Source organism: Crinia signifera, chromosome 9 (assembly GCF_055691185.1).
Source record: "Crinia signifera chromosome 9, ASM5569118v1, whole genome shotgun sequence".
Taxonomy (NCBI): domain Eukaryota; kingdom Metazoa; phylum Chordata; class Amphibia; order Anura; family Myobatrachidae; genus Crinia; species Crinia signifera.
Window position 1 is genome coordinate 14,065,133 of NC_139225.1, and position 22,462 is coordinate 14,087,594.

General features: G+C 50.7%; 1 protein-coding gene across 1 annotated transcript; it reads right to left on the bottom strand.

The window, feature by feature from the left end:
* Positions 1-235: 235 nt before the first annotated feature.
* ATP6AP1 (ATPase H+ transporting accessory protein 1) lies at positions 236-22,227 on the bottom strand. The gene is made up of 10 exons (XM_083161068.1): positions 22,066-22,227; positions 16,440-16,566; positions 16,016-16,090; positions 15,693-15,886; positions 10,914-10,954; positions 9,437-9,522; positions 8,305-8,558; positions 6,663-6,698; positions 3,512-3,743; positions 236-1,294 (listed from the first exon to the last, which is right to left on the bottom strand). Exons 1-10 carry the CDS (start codon positions 22,173-22,175, stop codon positions 1,085-1,087), a joined length of 1,365 nt encoding a protein of 454 aa, XP_083017194.1. The 5' UTR covers positions 22,176-22,227; the 3' UTR covers positions 236-1,084.
* Positions 22,228-22,462: the final 235 nt, after the last annotated feature.

The window sequence follows — 22,462 nt, forward strand, 5'->3', positions numbered from 1 at the left end:
CTGTCTGTCAACCTGATCATCTACACCCAGAACATAGAAACTTATCACATGGGCTGAGCTGCAGTTTGAGACTACGCCATCATTTACTGACACGGCATCTCGCCGCACTACAGGCACGGCTGCACTACAGGCACCTCGCTGCGCTACAGGCGCGGCCACCCCGAAGGCATCTCGCCACACTAATAGCAGGACCCCGATATGGAAGGAGCTGGAATAAGAACCACGAAACGCTGCATTATAAACACCAACACAACGACACTTTATTTCTCATAAGTTATACAGTGAATAGTTACAGAGGAATTTGTATTTTCATGGAAGAAACCACATTTCACAGAAAAGATACTGCCAGACACCCGTACTTTATCCAACACAGTCACGTAACTAGAGGCTTAGCAGCACTCCATGAACTACAAGTCCCAGCGTGCTAACAGCAGCTGCAGTCACTAGCATTAAACAAACAACAAACACAAATAAAAGTTCTTCACATGATATTATGTACACCTTCTATGGAGATTATACACCCAGGCGCTGCCTTCTACAGACACTACAAGTCCCAGCATACCCTGCCAAGCTATCGGCCACATGAAGAGCCTCAGATTGCCCAGCCTGGCTCATGTACATAAGGCCTGGCCAACTAGTGGCTCTCTAGCTGCTTCGAAACTACAAGTCCCAGCATGCCACAGTATTGCTATTAGGAAATGCTAGAAGTGTGGCAGGGCATGCTGGGATATGTAGTTTCACAACAGCTTGAGAGCCACCGGTTGTACAAATGGTGCTGGAGACAGATATCATACATCACGGCCATCAATAATTATATGTACTTCTTACAGAGGCAGGGTGACACCCCAATATGTTCTCTGCATCAAATAGGACGAGCGGACATTGTGTGGTCGAGGTAACGGTCAGTAGGATTTGGTGGTGGCACTAGCTCCGAGAGCACTGAGGTGGCAGCTCTCACGTATGGGCTCCTATGTACCGGTCTGCAGCACTTCATTTACATAACAGAAATAAAATAGAATGTGGAATGAAGCTGGGAGGTGGGGATAGGGGTGGATGTAAGGATATGGAGAACAGGAGCCTGCCATTAATCAGACTGGGGTACAGCTATCGATGGTCCCTTGGGGTCATCAAATCGATCCATGGTTTTAAGATTCATCACCATATGCAGCCCATAGGTCAGGATGAAGACAAAGAGCAAAGTGGTGATGAGACCCATCCATATGCCGGGGGTGAAGAATCCGGCACAGTCACTGGCGTAAGAAAACTTCAGGCCAGTCACATTGAAACCCTGGATCTGTGGGGAGAGAAAGAAGAAGGCATGAAACAGCTCCACCTGCAGGAGACTTTAGGAATTACAGCAAACTGATGCCCATTTTACACCAAACCCCAGGTCAGAGCCCGTTTATAATGCATGTGGGTGCTAATTGTTCTTCAGATGCATGGAGAGGACCCAGTTCCCAATATGCTGTAAATGGGACCAGTGTACCATTACCCAGGAACTACTTTTATACAGAGCTGGAATTCTGCGTTATTCCAACGGTGTAAAAAGGGTCTGATTTATTTAGATCCGAGGCTGCGATGTCGCTAGCAGAGCCCCAAAGCCGCATTATGCTGACAGTTCGAATCAACGTTAGCAACAGTGGCTGCGTCTACCAGCAGCGTAATTGGCCGGGCACCCTGAGTAAACCGAGGGTCACGCAGAGGGGTACGAAAGCAGGTAATCAGACACAGCAGAGGATCAGAGAAGTTGGCAATTATTTACACCAGTCTCCTCCTATGGCGTTTGTACGCAGCAGCTATGCTAAAATATGCAAAGACGCAGTGACTGTGCTATGGTGCACACCTCTGAATGAGCCCCATAGTCCAACGTTGGATATTACATTATTATATTGCATTACCATCTGAGCAACCAATCCTTTCAAGTAAAGTGAGTGGGGTGGGGGGGAGAGGTCGGAAGCCAAACCCTCCACGATGGCAGCTTCTGATTGGTCCCGCTCCCAGCATAACACAGCCAGTAAGGAAGTAGTCTGTTACAGGAGCAGACTGCAGCTGTGAGGGCAGCCAAACACTTGCGTGAGGTATTATATGCGGCACTGGGCAGCTCCCGTTTCATTTGCGATCCCAGTCACGGCTGCGCGATCCGATTAGATCCTCGTGGCAGCCTGTGAGATCTGCGACTGCGATGCGCAAGGGAACGCTTGGCATCACAATCGCCGGGAAAAGGGCATGTGATGTGACACGCAGCAATTCCCCGGAATCACATGAAAAGTGCCCATATCGCACTAGTAGTTGGGAGCTTTAAAGTTGGTCAGCTAGGAATTGGGAGCACAAGACAATCCTGGTATTAAAATAAAAATTCCACAGATAGGGCCACGGTCAGGAATCAAGCTCCTGAACCTAGTGCTAGGGGGCAGCACATGACACTAACGGTAACGCAGAAGGGATACGGACGACGTGAGGTTTTTCACGTTTTGAGTCGTCTGGCGGTATCTCACACTCAACCATCCACTAGGGAATACAGGGAGAATATAATAGTGTGCTGAGTGTAGCGAGCCACGCCAGGGGACGCGGCATACTGATACCATGTCGAATTAAGTCGAAATTAAGGGGGGGAGGGGGGGAAAAAAAAACATGAAAAACCTCATGTCAACCCGTTTGACTGTTAATCTTCCCCATGTCGACCCAATGCTCGTTTCGACCTTTCCGACCCTATCTACCTAAGCCATGTCAACTTAAAACATAGAGACATAGAATTTGACGGCAGATAAGAACCGTTTGGCCCACCTAGTCTGCCCCTTTTTTATCCTTCAGGTAATCTCAACCCTTTTTGATCCTTATTTTCTTGTAAGAAACCCAGATCCGGACATTGGGTCACCAGCAAGTAGGTCGACAGGGTCATTAGATCGACACAAGCATTGGGTCGACAGTCAAAAGGTCAACATATGGTTTTTCCCTTTTTTTTGGAGCCGACATGTGCCGACAGGCGGTATTTCATGCCCTACCATCCACTAGGGCAGGGCTGGGCAACACTGGCCCTCCAGATGTTAATGAACTACACATCCCAGGATGCTTTGCATTAGTTCTGCTATGTGACCATGCTGAAACTGATGCAAGGCATCCTGGGATGTGTAGTTCATTAACATCTGGAGGGCCGGTGTTGCCCAGCCCTGCACTAGGGCGTGGTGGGAGAATAAAATAGTGTGCCGCGTGCACCGAGGCACCGTGCCCGAAGCATGGCGAGCGAAGAGAGCTATGCGAGGGGACGCGGTGGTAAGTTTTAGTGCCTATGTCGACATTCGGGACAATTTTTTTTTTTTTAAACCCCATGTCTGCCTTTTGACGGTTGACCTTTGACGGTTGACCTTCCTCATGTCCACCTAATCGATGTCGACCTACCTGCTGTCTACCATACCCATGCAGACCACCACCAACTGGCAGTAGACAAGCACAGGTGTAAAAGCTCTATGGCACCTCCACATTATACTTACACCCTACGGTAAGTGCCACCCACCTGGAAGTCTGTGATGTGAAGCTGCCACTTGGAGCCGGTAGTGTTGCTGATCAGGAGAGCGCCGTGGGACGGCAGGCTGCTGACATACTGACAGTGGTAGGAGTAGTTCCTGGGAGTGCTCACTTGTGGAGCCAGGAAGGTTGTGTTACTGGTGGCATTACGGACCTCCACCCGGTTCAGAGTTAACCACCATCGTGCCGACACCGGATACCAGCGGCTATGGAGATGGAATCTGAATAGGAGAGAGTGGTAAGGGCATTAGGGTCTCTGCTGGTACCATAGGCTGGGTACAAGACTGGCATCAATCTCTGCATATCCCTTAGCAAAATCCCAGAATTACTAAGATACATATAAATGGCCAAGAAAGAGAGTGCTCAGCAGGAAACAACGCTGGTCACCTATCCAGCAGCCTGACCACGGGCCATGCTCCCCGTATTATACAGCTACACAGAGCCCATCACCTATCCAGCAGCCTGACCACGGGCCATGCTCCCCGTATTATACAGAGAGACACATCGCCCACCACCTATCCAGCAGCCTAACCACGGGCCACGCTCCCCGTATTATACAGCTACACAGAGCCCATCACCTAGCCAGCAGCCTGACCACGGGCCTGCTCCCCGTATTATACAGCTACACAGAGCCCATCACCTAGCCAGCAGCCTGACCACGGGCCACGCTCCCCGTATTATACAGCTACACAGAGCCCATCACCTATCCAGCAGCCTGACCACAGGCCACGCTCCCCGTATTATACAGAGAGACGCAGCGCCCACCACCTATCCAGCAGCCTGACCATGGGCCATGCTCCCCGTATTATACAGCTACACAGAGCCCACCACCTATCCAGCAGCCTGACCACAGGCCACGATCCCCGTATTATACAGAGAGACGCAGCGCCCACCACCTATCCAGCAGCCTGACCACGGGCCATGCTCCCCGTATTATACAGAGAGACACAGCGCCCACCACCTATCCAGCAGCCTGACCACGGGCCACGCTCCCCGTATTATACAGAAACACAGCGCCCACCACCTATCCAGCAGCCTGACCACGGGCCACGCTCCCAGTATTATACAGAGAGACACAGCGCCCACCACCTATCCAGCAGCCTGACCACGGGCCATGCTCCCCGTATTATACAGCTACACAGAGCCCACCACCTAGCCAGGGGGCCACGATCCCCGTATTATACAGAGAGACGCAGCACCCACCACCTACCCAGCAGCCTGACCACGGGCCACGCTCCCCGTTTTATACAGAGAGACACACCGCCCACCACCTATCCAGCAGCCTGACCACGTGCCACGCTCCCCGTATTATACAGAGAGACACAGCGCCCACCACCTATCCAGCAGCCTGACCACGGGCCACGCTCCCCGTATTATACAGAGAGACGCAGCGCCCACCACCTATCCAGCCGCCTGACCACGGGCCACGCTCCCCGTATTATACAGAAACACAGCGCCCACCACCTATCCAGCAGCCTGACCACGGGCCACGCTCCCCGTATTATACAGAAACACAGCGCCCACCACCTATCCAGCAGCCTGACCACAGGCCACGCTCCCCGTATTATACAGAGAGACGCAGCGCCCACCACCTATCCAGCAGCCTGACCATGGGCCATGCTCCCCGTATTATACAGCTACACAGAGCCCACCACCTATCCAGCAGCCTGACCACAGGCCACGATCCCCGTATTATACAGAGAGACGCAGCGCCCACCACCTATCCAGCAGCCTGACCACGGGCCATGCTCCCCGTATTATACAGAGAGACACAGCGCCCACCACCTATCCAGCAGCCTGACCACGGGCCACGCTCCCCGTATTATACAGAGAGACGCAGCGCTCACCACCTATCCAGCAGCCTGACCACGGGCCACGCTCCCCGTATTATACAGAAACACAGCGCCCACCACCTATCCAGCAGCCTGACCACGGGCCACGCTCCCCGTATTATACAGAAACACAGCGCCCACCACCTATCCAGCAGCCTGACCACGGGCCACGCTCCCAGTATTATACAGAGAGACACAGCGCCCACCACCTATCCAGCAGCCTGACCACGGGCCATGCTCCCCGTATTATACAGCTACACAGAGCCCACCACCTAGCCAGGGGGCCACGATCCCCGTATTATACAGAGAGACGCAGCACCCACCACCTACCCAGCAGCCTGACCACGGGCCACGCTCCCCGTTTTATACAGAGAGACACACCGCCCACCACCTATCCAGCAGCCTGACCACGTGCCACGCTCCCCGTATTATACAGAGAGACACAGCGCCCACCACCTATCCAGCAGCCTGACCACGGGCCACGCTCCCCGTATTATACAGAGAGACGCAGCGCCCACCACCTATCCAGCAGCCTGACCACGGGCCACGCTCCCCGTATTATACAGAAACACAGCGCCCACCACCTATCCAGCAGCCTGACCACGGGCCACGCTCCCCGTATTATACAGAAACACAGCGCCCACCACCTATCCAGCAGCCTGACCACGGGCCACGCTCCCCGTATTATACAGAGAGACACAGCGCCCACCACCTATCCAGCAGCCTGACCACGGGCCACGCTCCCCGTATTATACAGAGAGACACAGCGCCCACCACCTATCCAGCAGCCTGACCACGGGCCACGCTCCCCGTATTATACAGAGAGACACACCGCCCACAACCTATCCAGCAGCCTGACCACGGGCCACGCTCCCCGTATTATACAGAAACACAGCGCCCACCACCTATCCAGCAGCCTGACCACGGGCCACGCTCCCCGTATTATACAGAGAGACACACCGCCCACAACCTATCCAGCAGCCTAAATACAGGCCACGCTCCCCGTATTATACAGAGAGACACAGCGCCCACAACCTATCCAGCAGCCTGACCACGGGCCACGCTCCCCGTATTATACAGAGAGACACAGCGCCCACCACCTATCCAGCAGCCTGACCACGGGCCACGCTCCCCGTATTATACAGAGAGACGCAGCGCCCACCACCTATCCAGCAGCCTGACCACGGGCCACGCTCCCCGTATTATACAGAGAGACACAGCGCCCACCACCTATCCAGCAGCCTGACCACGGACCACGCTTCATGTACTATAAAGGGCTATGCAGTTATAGAAGGAGCCGTCACTTACCGCATTTCCAGGTCATTCCCGTAATCCAGGACCAGGCTGTGAGACACAGACACAACAATATTACTATACATAATCCTTTACATACAACAGCTATATAACGGGTGCGGTGCACTGATAACACCACATCAACATGGACCAAATGTCTGCAGTTAAACTATAAACAAATACTTCAATCTTACATTTCAAATTTCTAACATGGCCAAAAGTATTGACACATGATGCAGAGCTCTAGTTAAGGTCTCTAAGACCTAAGGGATGATGGTACAGGGGCTGGAGGAGGAGGAGGGGGAGGAGGGATGATGGTATTTATTTATTTATTTATTAACAGTTTCTTATATAGCGCAGCATATTTCGTTGCGCTTTACAATAGCAGACAGTGATACAACAAAACAGGGTATTTACAGACAGTCAAAATGTAGGAGGGCCCTGCTCGCAAGCTTACAATCTACAGGGGCTGGAGGTGGAGGAGGACGAGGAGGGATGATGGTACAGGGGCTGGAGGAGGAGGAGGACGAGGAGGGATGATGGTACAGGGGCTGGAGGTGGAGGAGGACGAGGAGGGATGATGGTACAGGGGCTGGAGGAGGAGGAGGACGAGGAGGGATGATGGTACAGGGGCTGGAGGAGGAGGAGGAGGACGAGGAGGGATGATGGTACAGGGGCTGGAGGAGGAGGAGGAGGACGAGGAGGGATGATGGTACAGGGGCTGGAGGAGGACGAGGAGGGATGATGGTACAGGGGCTGGAGGAGGAGGAGGACGAGGAGGGATGATGGTACAGGGGCTGGAGGAGGAGGAGGACGAGGAGGGATGATGGTACAGGGGCTGGAGGAGGAGGAGGACGAGGAGGGATGATGGTACAGGGGCTGGAGGAGGAGGAGGAGGAGGGATGATGGTACAGGGGCTGGAGGAGGAGGAGGAGGGATGATGGTACAGGGGCTGGAGGAGGAGGAGGAGGGATGATGGTACAGGGGCTGGAGGAGGAGGAGGAGGGATGATGGTACAGGGGCTGGAGGAGGGTGGTGCTCTGCTGCACTGTCAGTGTTGGTATCGCCTCGTTGTGCTCTGTCGCGCTGCACTATCTATGCTAGCAATGCCTTATTGTGCGGTTGCGCTGCGCTGTCTATGTTAGTAACACCTCATTGTGCTGTTGCGATGCGCTGTCTATGCTAAAAACGCCATGTTGTGCTGTCACGTTGTGCTGTTAGTAACTCCTCATTTTGTGCTCTTAGTATTCGCAGCGCGACAGAGCACAACGAGGCATTATAACAGACAGCGCAGCGAGACAGCACAACGAGGCATTATAACAGACAGCGCAGCGAGAAAGCACAACGAGGCGTTACTAACAGACAGTGCCGTGCGGCAGAGCACAACTAGGCGCTATTAGCATAGACAGCGCAGCGAGACAGAGCACAACGAGGTGCTGCCAACACGGAAAGCGCACCATAGCACCACGAGGCAATACTAACAGACAGCACAGCGTGACAAAGCACAACGAGGTGTCCCTAACAGACAGCGCAGTGCAACAGCACAACGAGGAGCTACAAACATATACAGTGCAGCAGAGCACCACGAGGCATTACTAACAAAGACAGCGCAGTGCGACAGAGCACGAGGAGTTACTAGCATCTGAGTATAGCTTACACTGCATCAGTTGAGTTGCAGCTGGACTCAGCAGTGAATGCGGTGTCCGTCCTGTTGAATGTCCTATTAGTGAGGTCCACAAAGGTCTGATCCATAAGCAGAGATACGTTTGAGGCCCAGAAGAGAATACAGGGACTACTCTGTGTTCCATTGAGGAAGGCAACGGGAGGGTAGGTGGGAATAGGAGCTGGAGTTGGTGTTGCCAAGAGCTGGCGCCCGAGACTGCCCACAGCAAAGTCTGACTCTCTGTTCACCTAAAGGGGACAGAAATAAGAAATAATAGGCAAACAAATATAACGCAGACTGTTCCCTTGCAGCATCGCTGCCCCTTAGCTCAGCCCCCTGGTAATACCACCTCAGCCTGCAGAGGGAGACTCCTGCACCACAGTCACCACGGATATCCCCACAGCCCAGCCCCCTGGTATCACCACCTCAGCCTGCAGAGGGAGACTCCTGCACCACAGTCACCATGGATATCCCCACAGCCTGGCCCCCTGGTAATACCACCTCACCCTACAGAGGGAAACTACTAAACCACAGATAGCCCCACAGCCCGGCCTCCTGGTAATACCACCTCAGCCTGCAGATGGAAACTACTACACCACAGATAGCCCCACAGCCTGGCCCCCTGGTAATACCACCTCACCCTACAGAGGGAAACTACTACACCACAGATAGTCCCACAGCCTGGCCCCCTGGTAATACCACCTCACCCTACAGAGGGAGACTCCTGCACCACAGATAGCCCCACAGCCTGGCCCCCTGGTAATACCACCTCACCCTACAGAGGGAAACTACTACACCACAGATAGCCCCACAGCCTGGCCCCTGGTAATACCACCTACCGTACAGAGGGAGACTCCTGCACCACAGTCACCACGGATATGCCCACAGTCCAGCCCCCTAGTAATACCACCTCACCCTACCGATAGAGACTCCTGCACCACTAATATCCCCTCAGCCCGGCACCCTGGTAAAACCAGCACAGCCTGCAGAGGGAGACTCCTGCACCACAGAGATCCCCACAGTCCGGCGCCCTGTTAATACCAGGCTGGCACAAGACTAAACAAACAACTAACTGTTAAAAAGGGTAGACATGATCACCATAGCCCAACAGTGTGACTGAACATACCCGGGAGGGTCTCAGGGCGGTGAGAAGCGCTGTGTATGGGACTCCTTCTGCCTTCAGTGTGCTCAGTACCTGCCCAATAACTTCATCTGCAGAGAGAGAGAGAAAAAAAAAAAGACACCGATAACGACCTGCAGAACATCCACCAATCTTCCATAACACTGGAGACCACCGAACATCTCTTATTGTACAGTACCTGTAATCTGGCAGCATTAACCCTACGGTAACCAGCTCTGCCATGGCTACTGATGCCCCTGTCGAGCGTGGGCACTGTATAGTCGGTACTTGTTTCCTAGCACGGCGCCCATCGCATCGCATAAGGCATACGATGGTATGCGATGCGATACAATGTTAGCAGATGTTATACAATTTTAAATTGTATGCCATCGAATTGTATGACATTGTATGGCATATACAATGGTTTAAGATTTTAAATTGTATAAGCACCCTAATGGGTGTTTTTAATGTTAAATTTGCCCCCTATAAGATAAATAATTGTATAAGCACCGTAATAGGTGCTTACAATGTTAAAAGCACCCCCACGCCACCCGTGCTATCAACGCCAACCCGAAGCGTGGCGAGCGCAGCGAGCCCGCGAGGGGCGGCGGTACGCGTCCTCTGACCTTTTCATACCCCCACTATCCACGTCAGCGTGGAGTTGACTTTATATAGTGTGGCGAGCGCAGCGAGCCACCGAGCTCGGAGCGTGTCGAGCGCAGCGAGCCCCGTGAGGGGTCGCGGAATATATGTGAAGTAATGCGTGGCCGCTCGCCACGCTTCGGTGGCTCGCCACACTATATAAAATCGACTCCACACCGACGTGGATAGTGGGGGTATGAAAAAGGTCGGAGGACGCGTACCGCTGCGCTCGCCAGGCTTGGGGTTGGTGTTGATAGTGTCAGTGGCGGTGCATTTAACATTGTAAGCACCTATTAAGGTGCTTATACAATTAAAGATTGTATATACAATTTAAAATCACATCTCATTGCATTGTATGCCATTGTATGACATATACAATGGTATACAATTTTAAATTGAATACAATGCCATACGACTGAATATCGTGGGCGCTGTGCTAGTACACAAGTACCGTATAGTCTATGTAGTGACCTCTGGTACCCTCTAATACAGCCCATTCCCTGTCCCCAAAGTAAAGTGTTTTCATAGCATCTCCCTTCCTAAGTGGGAGAACCGCCTTCTCCAAGTGAGGTGCCTGAGCCCTATATTCAGGATCTGGTGGCACCGGAGCCCCCCGACAAGTCACCCCTACCGTTCAGGTTTTAGGTATATACCCTCTTCTGCACAGATCATATAATAATTGTCACCTGTACCCAAGCAGGGTTCTCCTGGGACATTTGGGAAGCAGTAAACTGGACACACTGCGATTGCTGGCGTGATAGGACATTGTGCTAGTTTCCCCATGTTGTGTACGTGGCCTGCAGCACAATACCACGTGTACCACACACGCGTATGTACTTACCATTAGCCCGGAGCATATCTTTAGCAGCCATTAAGCCAGCACTAAGAAGAAAAAATAAAATAAAAGTTAGTACTAGAACGTGACCAGACAGATCAGTTTTTCTGAATTCGCAGGGGCCACCGGAGTACTTTACAATGGGTATAGGGGTGTGGTTAGTGGGAACTGGGCACTTCCAAGTTAGTGTAAGGCTCCTCCCCCATTTAGGAAAATGTAGACCAAGAGGAGATGGGAATTGAGAGGAACAAGAAACACAGGCATGTCAAAAGGAACAAAACTGGCAGGTGACAAAGAGCAGAGAGGGCGTCCGGTGGCCCCTGCGGAGTCAGAGAAATGGATTTACCGGTAGGTACCACAATCCTATTTTCTCTTTCATCCAGCAGGGGTCACTGGAGTACTGTACAATGGGGAGGTTTCAAAGTTTAGCCCCATGGGAGGGACAGCTCTGAGGAACCTACAAAAACAAACTTATAGAACTTCACAAACATGTGAACCAAGGTGCCGGCTGTCTATGGACAACGACATAACTGTGCTGGATGGCCAGCTGAATCCACCGAGCCAATGCTTTATTGAAAATGAACAGCCGCAACGTACAGCATCATAAAGGACAAAGAGACAAACCGTCCACCTAATGATACCCTTCACATCTCTCCACAAGGCACGGGTAAACGGCCCTGTAGAAGACCACCCGAAAACATCATGTAAAGAAAGAACCATGAGTGGCGGAATCACGCAAAACACTGAAACCACTTACGAAAAAACCTCCTTATCCTGATTATGCGATTCCGCCTGATCTTTGTGAAAAAGTAAATACGGTTAATGGCAGGACAGGGTTTCTGGATTCGAGACCCGTCACGGTGTGGCCTAAACCCAGAGAATCACAAGGAAAGTAAGTCAAGGCAACCTTCTGCAACCGTAGGCTCCCCGGATCACAATGGGGAACGAAAAAGGAGATTGGACTCCAACAATTAAAATTCCTCATCCAGCAACCGGGCTAATTGCTATTGAACAAATTGAAGATAGATTAAATAAGGACATTAAGGGTTCTCCGCCTGAGACCCATAGCTAAACCTGCTGATACCCCGTTCTCACTGCCACAAAAACCCGGGTATTTCCCGGGGCAAGCTGAAAATTCCCGTGTCCTGTTTCAGTGTGAAAGGGTCTTTGTGAAATTCCCGGGTGTTATGCCGCTGGAATTACACCCGGGTTTTTTGCAGGGTTTTTCCTGGGTAATACAGGGGTGTATGGCAGTGTGAACAGCACAGACCCGGGTTTTTCACACAAAAACTAGCTCATTGGGGGATGTAATCATGTGATATATGACATCTTTAGCCAGCCAATAAAAGCTGCTTTTAAACAGCCTATCACAGCAATTTGTACAAATTTCCCAACACCCAATCAAAGCTGCTATTACATTCCACACACTTGTTGGAAGGCAGACCATGGAAAGCAGTTTGAAAGGGGTAGACATGGGAAATTCCCGGGTCTGAGGTGCAGTGTGAAGGGGGTCTGTTGAGCTGACAAGCTCTGTGTCCCCCCAAAAATCCGGCAAGAAAAACCCGGGATTTTGCAGGGGCGGCAATGAGAACGCAGCATTACAGACAGAAGCTGCAAAAGGAACAGCTGTGAACTAAACACCGCATAGGATCTCCAGCCCACCACATTGGAGTGTATTCAATGGTGGGAGTGAGCGGTGACAGCGGGCAGGGTCAGTATTCAACTGACCCCCCTGCATACGCTGTATCCCCCTCGCTCCATTTTTGGAGTGAGGGGAAACTGGCATATACGGCCACTGAAACAGCGAGACTAAATGCAGCGGGCTCCCTGCATTAGCCGTGAGCCTCGCTGTTTGGGGGAATACGTGGCGCTGAACATGGTGATTGGCCGGCGTGGGGGTTAAACAGCGAGGATCGCTTGTTTTCTGCGATCCCCGCCGTTCAACCCCCAGCCGACCGCATTGAATACGAGCCATTGTGGGTGAAAGAGACAGCAATACAATAAGCATAAGAGACGCCATGTTGCCTGCTTTGAACTTTCCCCTAGTTTACAAATTATAATAAATGCTGACACTCTATAGTCTTTGTTCTCATGTTAGTAAATTAAGATCTTCACCATAAAGTAGCTTTCAGAGGACAGGAATGTCCTGGTACAGAAAGACACCAAGATGGGAGGGGGTGGGGGGCAGGACAGTTTAGAATGAGATTCAGCCTTTCCAATGAAGTTTGTAATCTATATGACGTATGGAAACTGTATATGCATGTATGTTTTTGATTATATAAACCCTAGGAGAATCAATGGGAGCCAGACTTATTTTAAACTCACCACATTATGTGTGTGTGTTTTGTTTGTCACCCAATCGATTAGTATAGTTCTATGAAGGACGTTCTTCCAAAGTAGAGTTCATCTTCTGCATGGGGATGTGAGGACACAGAAGTCCTCCACTTTGTAGGGCAGCAGACTTAAGGGAAGCTGTAAAGATTGATGAACGAATAAACCATACTAAAGAAAATCTGGACCTAGGGGCAGAAGACATGGGTCTTCTGCCGTCTGAAGCTGTTGCCGGGCCAAGAACTTCTTCCTCCGCGGCCAGTGAAGCCCCACTAGAATTACCATAACAGATTCTCGTTTGAGCTAGTGGAGAACCCAACCGAGGAGGTGAAGGAAGAGATATATCATCCTGGACCAGCAGGAAGATGCAGGAGCAGCCATCGCAACTGCAGCCAGATACCTGGTACATGGCACATGCCTCGATAGTTGAGGATAGTGCCTTGATGCCAGGAGATCTCCATCCTCTATTCCACGCCGGAACGACCGCTGGGTGTAGAGACTACACACTGCAACAAATATCCTGGCGACTTAGAAAGTCAGCATCCCTTATGTCCACTCCGGGAATAGGTTATACTGCGGATAGAAGTACGTACAGAAGTCCCGCTATCACATCGGGATGAAGCAGGGAATCGCCGCGGGGTTAGCAAGCGGGTAGTCTTAATTAGAACCCATCGGATGCCAGCGCCTCTGCCTGCTGTCCCCGCATTTACACGTACACGCAGGAGACAGGTTACCGGTAGTAAGATGCAGGGTTTAAGCCCCTGTAGCAGCAGGGCGGGTAATGCTGTGATCAGTGGAGCCAGCAAACGGGAGGGAGGGAGATAAGGGGAACCCCGCAACACAGAGCTTACTTACAGTTAGGGGACTTCAGTTGGGACGTGGGTAAGACAGCCCCCTTGGTGAGGTGCTGCAGGCACCCATGAGTCAAGTCAGGTTCCTTTTGTAAGTAGTCATGACCGACTGTAGCCTGAAAATTCAGGGGTGCTCGACACCCACACTCTTGATTGAGTGGGGGAGGGTTCTGGTGTAAGAAAAATTTAAAAGAAAGTTAAATAATTAAATAACTGGAAAGCTGGAGCAATGTCCAGCATGACCAGCTTCCTAGGGAACATTTTTTATAACTGGGGGCTGATGGGTTACAGATATAAATTTGGAATTGCCCAGCTCCCACTAACCACACCTCTATACCCATAGTAAAGTACTCCAGTGGCCCCTGCAGAGAAAAGTGCGTTATAATGAGCAGCAGGTGATCAGTCATCTCTTATTACAGACGGTACATTATAGAATCGTCATCATAATGCCAAATTAGCATTCTGCAGTTCTCCTATATCGGACCCCTGTGGACCCTGTGACTACCACTATAAGCAGTAGGGCGGGTGGAATAGGAGGCACCTGTAGGGCAGCCTCACACGCTGGTCACCATATGTAACCTATAGGTAAAACATGGAGCAGTAACAGCAGCAGGGTGGGATAGGAGGCACCTGTAGGGAAGCCTCACACGCTGGTCACCATATGTAACCTATAGGTATAACATGGAGCAGTGACAGCAGCAGGGCAGGATAGGAGGCACCTGTAGGGCAGCCTCACACGCTGGTGTCCATCTGTAACCTATATGTATAACATGGAGCAGTGACCGCAGCAGGGCGGGATAAGAGGCACCTGTAGTGCAGCCTCACACGCTGGTCACCATATGTAACCTATAGGTATAACATGGAGCAGTGACAGCAGGAGGGCGGGATAGGAGGCACCTGTAGGGCAGCCTCACACGCTGATCACCATATGTAACCTACAGGTATAACATGGAGCAGTGACAGCAGGAGGGCGGGATAGGAGGCACCTGTATGGAAGCCTCTCACGCTGGTCACCATATGTAACCTATAGGTATAACATGGAGCAGTGACAGCAGGAGGGCGGGATAGGAGGCACCTGTAGTGCAGCCTCACACGCTGGTCACCATATGTAACCTATAGGTATAACATGGAGCAGTGACAGCAGGAGGGCGGGATAGGAGGCACCTGTAGGGCAGCCTCACACGCTGATCACCATATGTAACCTATAGGTATAACATGGAGCAGTGACAGCAGCAGGGCGGGATAGGAGGCACCTGTAGGGCAGCCTCACACGCTGGTCACCATATGTAACCTATAGGTATAACATGGAGCAGTGACAGCAGCAGGGCGGGATAGGAGGCACCTGTAGGGCAGCCTCACACGCTGGTCACCATATGTAACCTATAGGTATAACATGGAGCAGTGACAGCAGCAGGGCGGGATAGGAGGTACCTGTAGGGCAGCCTCACACGCTGGTCACCATATGTAACCTATAGGTATGACATGGAGCAGTGACAGCAGCAGGTCGGGATAGGAGGCACCTGTAGGGAAGCCTCACACGCTGGTCACCATTTGTAATCTATAGCTATAGCACAGATCAGGATATGAGGCAGAGATCAGTCACCTGTTGGTATAGGGCAGCCTCACAACCAGCAACGACGGGATCGTCTCATTCAGTCTCAGCTCTAACAGTGTGGACTGATCCACGTGAAGGGGGCTCACACCCAGTTTCTCCTTCAGGTAAGTGGGAAGGATGTTAGCGGCGTACCAGTCCACCGAGGGCAGCACCAAGGAAGAGGGCGACGACTCCATAATACTCTGTAATAGGAACAGATAATGGCGTTTATAGTGCGATATGCAGTAGTTACATGCCACCACGATGCCAGTGTGGAGTAACACAAAATGCAAAGGCCTAAAAACAGATCCACGAGCGCAGACACAACTGACCTCGAGATTCGGGAAGGCGCTGTCCTGCTTGTTTCCATAGACCCCTCCAAATGCTGTGAAGTCTTCAACGCTCAGCTGGGGAAATAATGCAGGCGTGTTAGGTCATTCCAGAGTATAGGCCATTCCAGAGTATAGGCGTCATGCGGGGTCTAGCATCCATGTGGGTTACACAGGTTACGTGGAGCAGATGCCAGTCATACACTGTGCAGGGTGAATGCGAGAACACGAGGAACTGCAATAAGCATAGAAGCAGCCATACGTTCTACCATCAGAAGGCATTTCCCAGCCACAGAATCGGCCCAAAGTTCCTAAATTGGGTGAAATCGGCCTAAAATCGCATAGTGTGTGGGCACCTTTACAGTAACATGTATACATCAGTGGAAGTAAATCATCATTCAGGATCTCAGAAAATGGCAGGGATTACCTTCTCCTGGAGGAAGAGCAGAACGTTCTTGGGGCCACTGGACAACGCACTGTCCAAGTAATGACCCAACTGAAGGTCGGTGGTCACATGGCCTCCATGGGTGCTGGGCTGGGCCGTCCATAGGGAACTGTCAGGAGACAGATGTGGAAACATGAGAAGATAGATAGCCAATAACCACAGAGTGCAAACACCAGGAATACCAGTGACACCATGTAACAGGATGGCAGGGAAGGGGTGCCCCGGGCTGTAACCAACACATAATCACGTGTCACATGACTCGCGGAACAAGTCACACAACACGGAGAGCAAATGCTGGGAATAGCAGTACACAGCACCGGACCTGGAACTATTACCTCGTACAATGATATGATCGCAGGGAAGGGGTGCCCGGGCTATAACCAGCACATGGTCACGTGTCACATGACTCACGGAACATCACACATCAGTGGTTATACAGGAAAGGACAATAGAGGCATTTATAAACCCTGGTGAAAAGTATAGCCTCGATGTAATGCTGGATGGCTGGACAAGTTATTCAGCTAAGTGTCCTGCAAAGAATATACTTGGTGCCTTTCCAGGTTTTATCATGTGTAAAAAAGGGGAAACGTACACAAGTAACGGATGATTGTACCAAATAACACAGGGCCGCATACATAAACCAAGCTCGTAGTGATCTGGTCACTGCTAAGTCTAAAGGCCACTACTCACTACTAATTCTTCTAGATCTCTCTGCTGCTTTTGACACTGTTGACCACACACTTCTCATACAAACACTACAATCCATAGGTCTTAAAGACACAGCCCTCTCTTGGTTCTCATCCTACCTCTCTAACCGCTCCTTTAGTGTTCGTTTCTCTGATTCTACCTCCTCTTCGCTACCTCTTTCAGTTGGAGTACCTCAGGGTTCAGTTTTAGGTCCCTTGCTTTTCTCAATCTATACCTCATCTCTTGGCAAACTAATCAGCTCCTTTGGATTTCAGTATCATCTGTATGCGGATGATACTCAGCTCTACCTATCCTCCCCGGACCTGTCCCCATCTGTATTGAGCCGTGTCTCTGAATGCCTTTCTGCTGTTTCATCCTGGATGTCATCTCGGCACCTCAAACTTAATATCTCAAAAACAGAATTAATTATATTTCCGCCAATAAATAGTAGTTACCAACCTGATATCTCTATCGCTGTTGAGAAGATGACAATCACTCCTACCTCTCAAGCTCGCTGCCTAGGTGTTATCCTTGACTCAGAACTTTCCTTTGTACCCCACATTCAATCTGTCTCAAAATCATGCCACATGCACCTAAAAAACATATTTAAAATTCGCCCTTACCTTACACAAGACACTGCAAAAACTCTAATCCATGCTCTCATCATCTCACGCATTGATTATTGCAATAGTCTCCTTATTGGCCTTCCCCAATACAGACTCTCACCACTACAGTCCATAATGAATGCAGCTGCAAGGCTAATCTTCCTAGCCAGACGTTCATCGTCTGCAAAGCTACTCTGTCAGTCACTTCATTGGTTACCTGTATTCTACTGTATTCAATACAAAATTCTTTTACTTACACACAAAGCCATAAACCAAACTACACCAACATACATATCCTCTCTTATCTCAAAATATCATCCAACACGACCTCTACGCTCCTCCCAAGATCTGCGTCTCTCATCCACATTCATTACCCGCTCCCATTCCCGACTGCAGGACTTTCTTCGGGCTGCACCCACTCTGTGGAATGCCCTCCCAAGCACAATAAGACTCTCCTCCAGTCTCCAAACCTATAAGCGTTCCCTGAAGACTCATCTCTTCAGGCAAGCTTATCAAATTCCAAAACCAGTCATAGAACCTTGCGTTCTGGTGGAATCGATGCAATAAAGAATACAGTATCTATCCTTATGTATCAATGCCTATTTCCCTATAGATTGTAAGCTTGCGAGCAGGGCCCTCCTACATTTTGACTGTCTGTAAATACCCTGTTTTGTTTCACTGTCTGCTATTGTAAAGCGCAACGGAATATGCTGCGCTATATAAGAAACTGTTAATAAATAAATAAATAAATAAATAAATTTGCTGCAGTCTGGATTACCCCCTTATATTATGTAACTATGGAGAGTCTGTCTACCCCTAACAAGCAAAGTTATGGGGACGCAGGTACAGTACCAGTACAGCCCCATACAGTCACTAGATGGGTCATACAATACAGAGCCCTGCCCAGGACTGAACATGGGGAGAATGAACCTCCTGAGGTTTAATCCAGGCTGCCCTTGAGTCATCTACTTCTCCACTTAAGAACTACCATCGGAGAGCCTGCCCAGGTTCCATTCTGCCCTTTATATGTATGTGCTACGGCTCCCAGCCATTGTTGTTATTTTATAAATAAACATATTTCATGAGACCACATAAAGAAACCGTGATCTGCGGATACATGTAAGCAAGTTATTCTATGACACACATGTCCCCTTCACATAGAAGGGGACACCATAAAGATCTACATCAGCGCACCATACATACAAAGGAATCCATACACACAGGATACACCTCCAGCTGACTGAACCAACGTACTACATTACGTGGCCTTCTCCGTTTTCCTTTATTTCCCCATACTCATCTTCTTCTGAGGAAAACCTGCCACCATCCACCAGGACGATTTGTACACACTCCCGTGAACTGGAGGATTTCACGCTTGTATTTTATATCTTTTTGACCCTTCTGTAGATAGAAGGCGCAGGGTCTCTCTCCCCTATTTCTGTGTATATGCCTAGGTGTCTAGGGACTCATCTTCTGATTTGCACCTTTGTTGCAGCCCTAGGCGCAGTGTGTTTTGTAACTTGTTGTTTTAGCGCTCTAGTCTTGTTGTGGAGCCACAGGTCCCAGACTTGCGGAGCAAGCAGACCCTAGGGGGATCACCCCACAATGTCAGGCAGCCCATGTAAGATGGGTGAACGGGAGTACGACCCTCTGCCAGGAACAGCTACCCAACCTCCTACCAACAGCTACCCAATAACCTTCTACCAGTCCCTGCACCCGGAGCAGCTACAGGGAAGCTGGCCAACCACCCGTCCCTGCACCCGGAGCAGCTACAGGAAAGCTGGCCAACCACCCATCCCTGCACCCGGAGCAGCTACAGGGAAGCTGGCCAACCACCCGTCCCTGCACCCGGAGCAGCTACAGGGAAGCTGGCCAACCACCCGTCCCTGCACCCGGAGCAGCTACAGGGAAGCTGGCCAACCACCCGTCCCTGCACCCGGAGCAGCTACAGGGAAGCTGGCCAACCACCCGTCCCTGCACCCGGAGCAGCTACAGGGAAGCTGGCCAACCACCCGTCCCTGCACCCGGAGCAGCTACAGGGAAGCTGGCCAACCACCCGTCCCTGCACCCGGAGCAGCTACAGGGAAGCTGGCCAACCACCCGTCCCTGCACCCGGAGCAGTGATAAAATGGATTTTGATTATATTAATTGTTGCATCAATGTACAAACATTTCGTGTGAAAAGCCAGCAAGACATATCAATGGGACATAAGCTATTGCAAGCTACTATCACCTGTTCCTGTCAATCAAAGACCAATCAACAAGCTATTATGAGGATCACCAGTTGTTGCTGTCAAAGGTAGTTAGCATTATCACCATATATGAAAGCACCCCCATACTATTTGTGGCCATATGAAGTTTAAAAAGTATAAATTAGATGATGTGACGACAGCAGGGTGGGAAGTGCTGGGGCCCTGCCCCCGACACTCCTCCACACTCCCTGTTGCTGGATGCTGTGCTGTGCTGTTCTGTTCTGTCTGTCTGGAATTAAGCAATATTGTATAATATATTATTTTGGATAAATATGTAATTACGTGTCATTTATTTATCCTCGAACTTAACAGTGGATTTATTCCCAACTTATCAGCAGCTACAGGGAAGCTGGCCAACCACCCGTCCCTGCACCCGGAGCAGCTACAGGGAAGCTGGCCAACCACCCGTCCCTGCACCCGGAGCAGCTACAGGGAAGCTGGCCAACCACCCGTCCTTGCACCCGGAGCACGTCCTTCTTCCAGGAACAGCTATGGGGAAGCTGAAACAGGAAGTGCTGTGACAGACAATACAACACAGCTTTATATTGCATCCTATACACCCAAGACCTAGGTATTCTATAGCCAATAGCTGTCATTCAGAGGTCACTATCCTATATGTAATTATCACAGTACCACCAGTACACACACACACACACACGTATTATCTTAGTGTGGCCACATAACGTAAAAAATAAAACATACTTGATGTTCTAGCGCTAACTTAGTCACATCAGTAGCGGTTATACTATATTCCAAATCTCACAGACACACACATATACCGCAGCGCTGTACAGAGAGTACGTCAGTCACACCGGTCCCTGCACCAGCAGAGCTTACACTCTATATTCCCCATCACATGGACACACACATATACCGCAGCGCTGTACAGAGAGTACGTCAGTCACACCGGTCCCTGCACCAGCAGAGCTTACACTCTATATTCCTCATCACATGGTCACACACATATACCGCAGCGCTGTACAGAGTACGTCAGTCACACCGGTTCCTGCACCAGCAGAGCTTACACTCTATATTCCCCATCACATGAGCACACACATATACCGCAGCGCTGTACAGAGAGTATGTCAGTCACACCGGTCCCTGCACCAGCAGAGCTTACACTCTATATTCCCCATCACATGGACACACACATATACCGCAGCGCTGTACAGAGAGTACGTCAGTCACACCGGTCCCTGTACCAGCAGAGCTTACACTCTATATTCCCCATCACAGGAACACATCGCATCGCTGTACAGAGTACGTCAGTCACACCGGTACCTGCACCAGTAGAGCTTACACTCTATATTCCCCATAACATGGACACACACACACACACATATACCACAGCGATGTACATAGAGTGTGTCAGTCACAACGGTCCCTGCACCAGCGGATCTTACACTTTACACTCTCCATGGGATATGGTCACTAGGTCTACAAGTATTAGGTTGACACCATTAGGTCAACATGGGTTAGGTCAACACAAGCATTATGTCGTCAGTCAAAAGGTCAACATGGGGTTTTTCATTTTTTAGGAGCCGTCATGTGCCGACAGGTGGCATTTCATGCCCTACCACCCACTAGGGCATGGTGGGAGAATAAAATAATGTGCTGAGCGCAGCGAGCCATGCGAGGGCAAGCGGTGCTAAGTTTCAGTGTCCATGTCGACTGTGACGAAATTCAGGGGTAAAAAAATTGTAAAAAACCCCATGTCGACTTTTTGATTGTCAACCTTCCCCATGTCGACCTAATGCTTGGGTCAACCTAAGTCATGTCAACATTCCTGCATATCGACATAACGGTGTCGACGAACTTGCTGTCTACCCAACAATCCGTACCCTTTCCAATCACATGCACACACACACATATACCGCAGCATTGTGAGTATGTCAGTCACACCTGTCCCTGCACCAGCAGACTCTGGGGGTACAGGCAAGCCACACATAGACATGGTGGGAATAGAACACATGACTATGGTGAAGCAGTACTACCGACCACTACGCCATCTGTGCGTCCAATGGAACCCCCACCCCCCGTGACACTGATGACACGGCACCCTCACCTCTCGCTGGACCACAGCAGGACGGGCACTTGCTGTGACGGGGTCACAGACCACGGCAGCACCGATATAAGGAGAACTGGAACCATGTACAGACACATCTCTGCTGCCATCTTCTTTCCTCTCTGACACAGGGAACAGCATCACATGACTAGCCGGCGATCAGGTGACAAGAACGAAGCACATAGGGTGCCGCGGTTGTCAATCACACAGGGAGCGTCTTCGGGGCGGAGCACACAGGTTATGGTGATTGGATGAAAAGAATGTCACCCCTCCCCTCCAGCGGTACAGACATGCGCAAAACGTAACGTCATCCACCTCATCTCGGTACAGGGCGGCTCAGAGTGACATGCGCCCTACGGCAACACTCCCCCAAGGCTCTATATACCCTAGGGCAGTG

Bases quoted from the DNA above. Each gene is read 5' to 3' on its own strand.
- ATP6AP1 (XM_083161068.1), bottom strand. From the start codon at position 22,175: ATGGCAGCAGAGATGTGTCTGTACATGGTTCCAGTTCTCCTTATATCG. The intron at 16,091-16,439 runs GTAATCCCTGCC...TTATTTCCCCAG, and splicing joins TGCTCTTCCTCCAGGAGAAG to CTGAGCGTTGAAGACTTCAC. The intron at 8,559-9,436 runs GTATGTTCAGTC...TGTCCCCTTTAG, and splicing joins CCGCCCTGAGACCCTCCCGG to GTGAACAGAGAGTCAGACTT.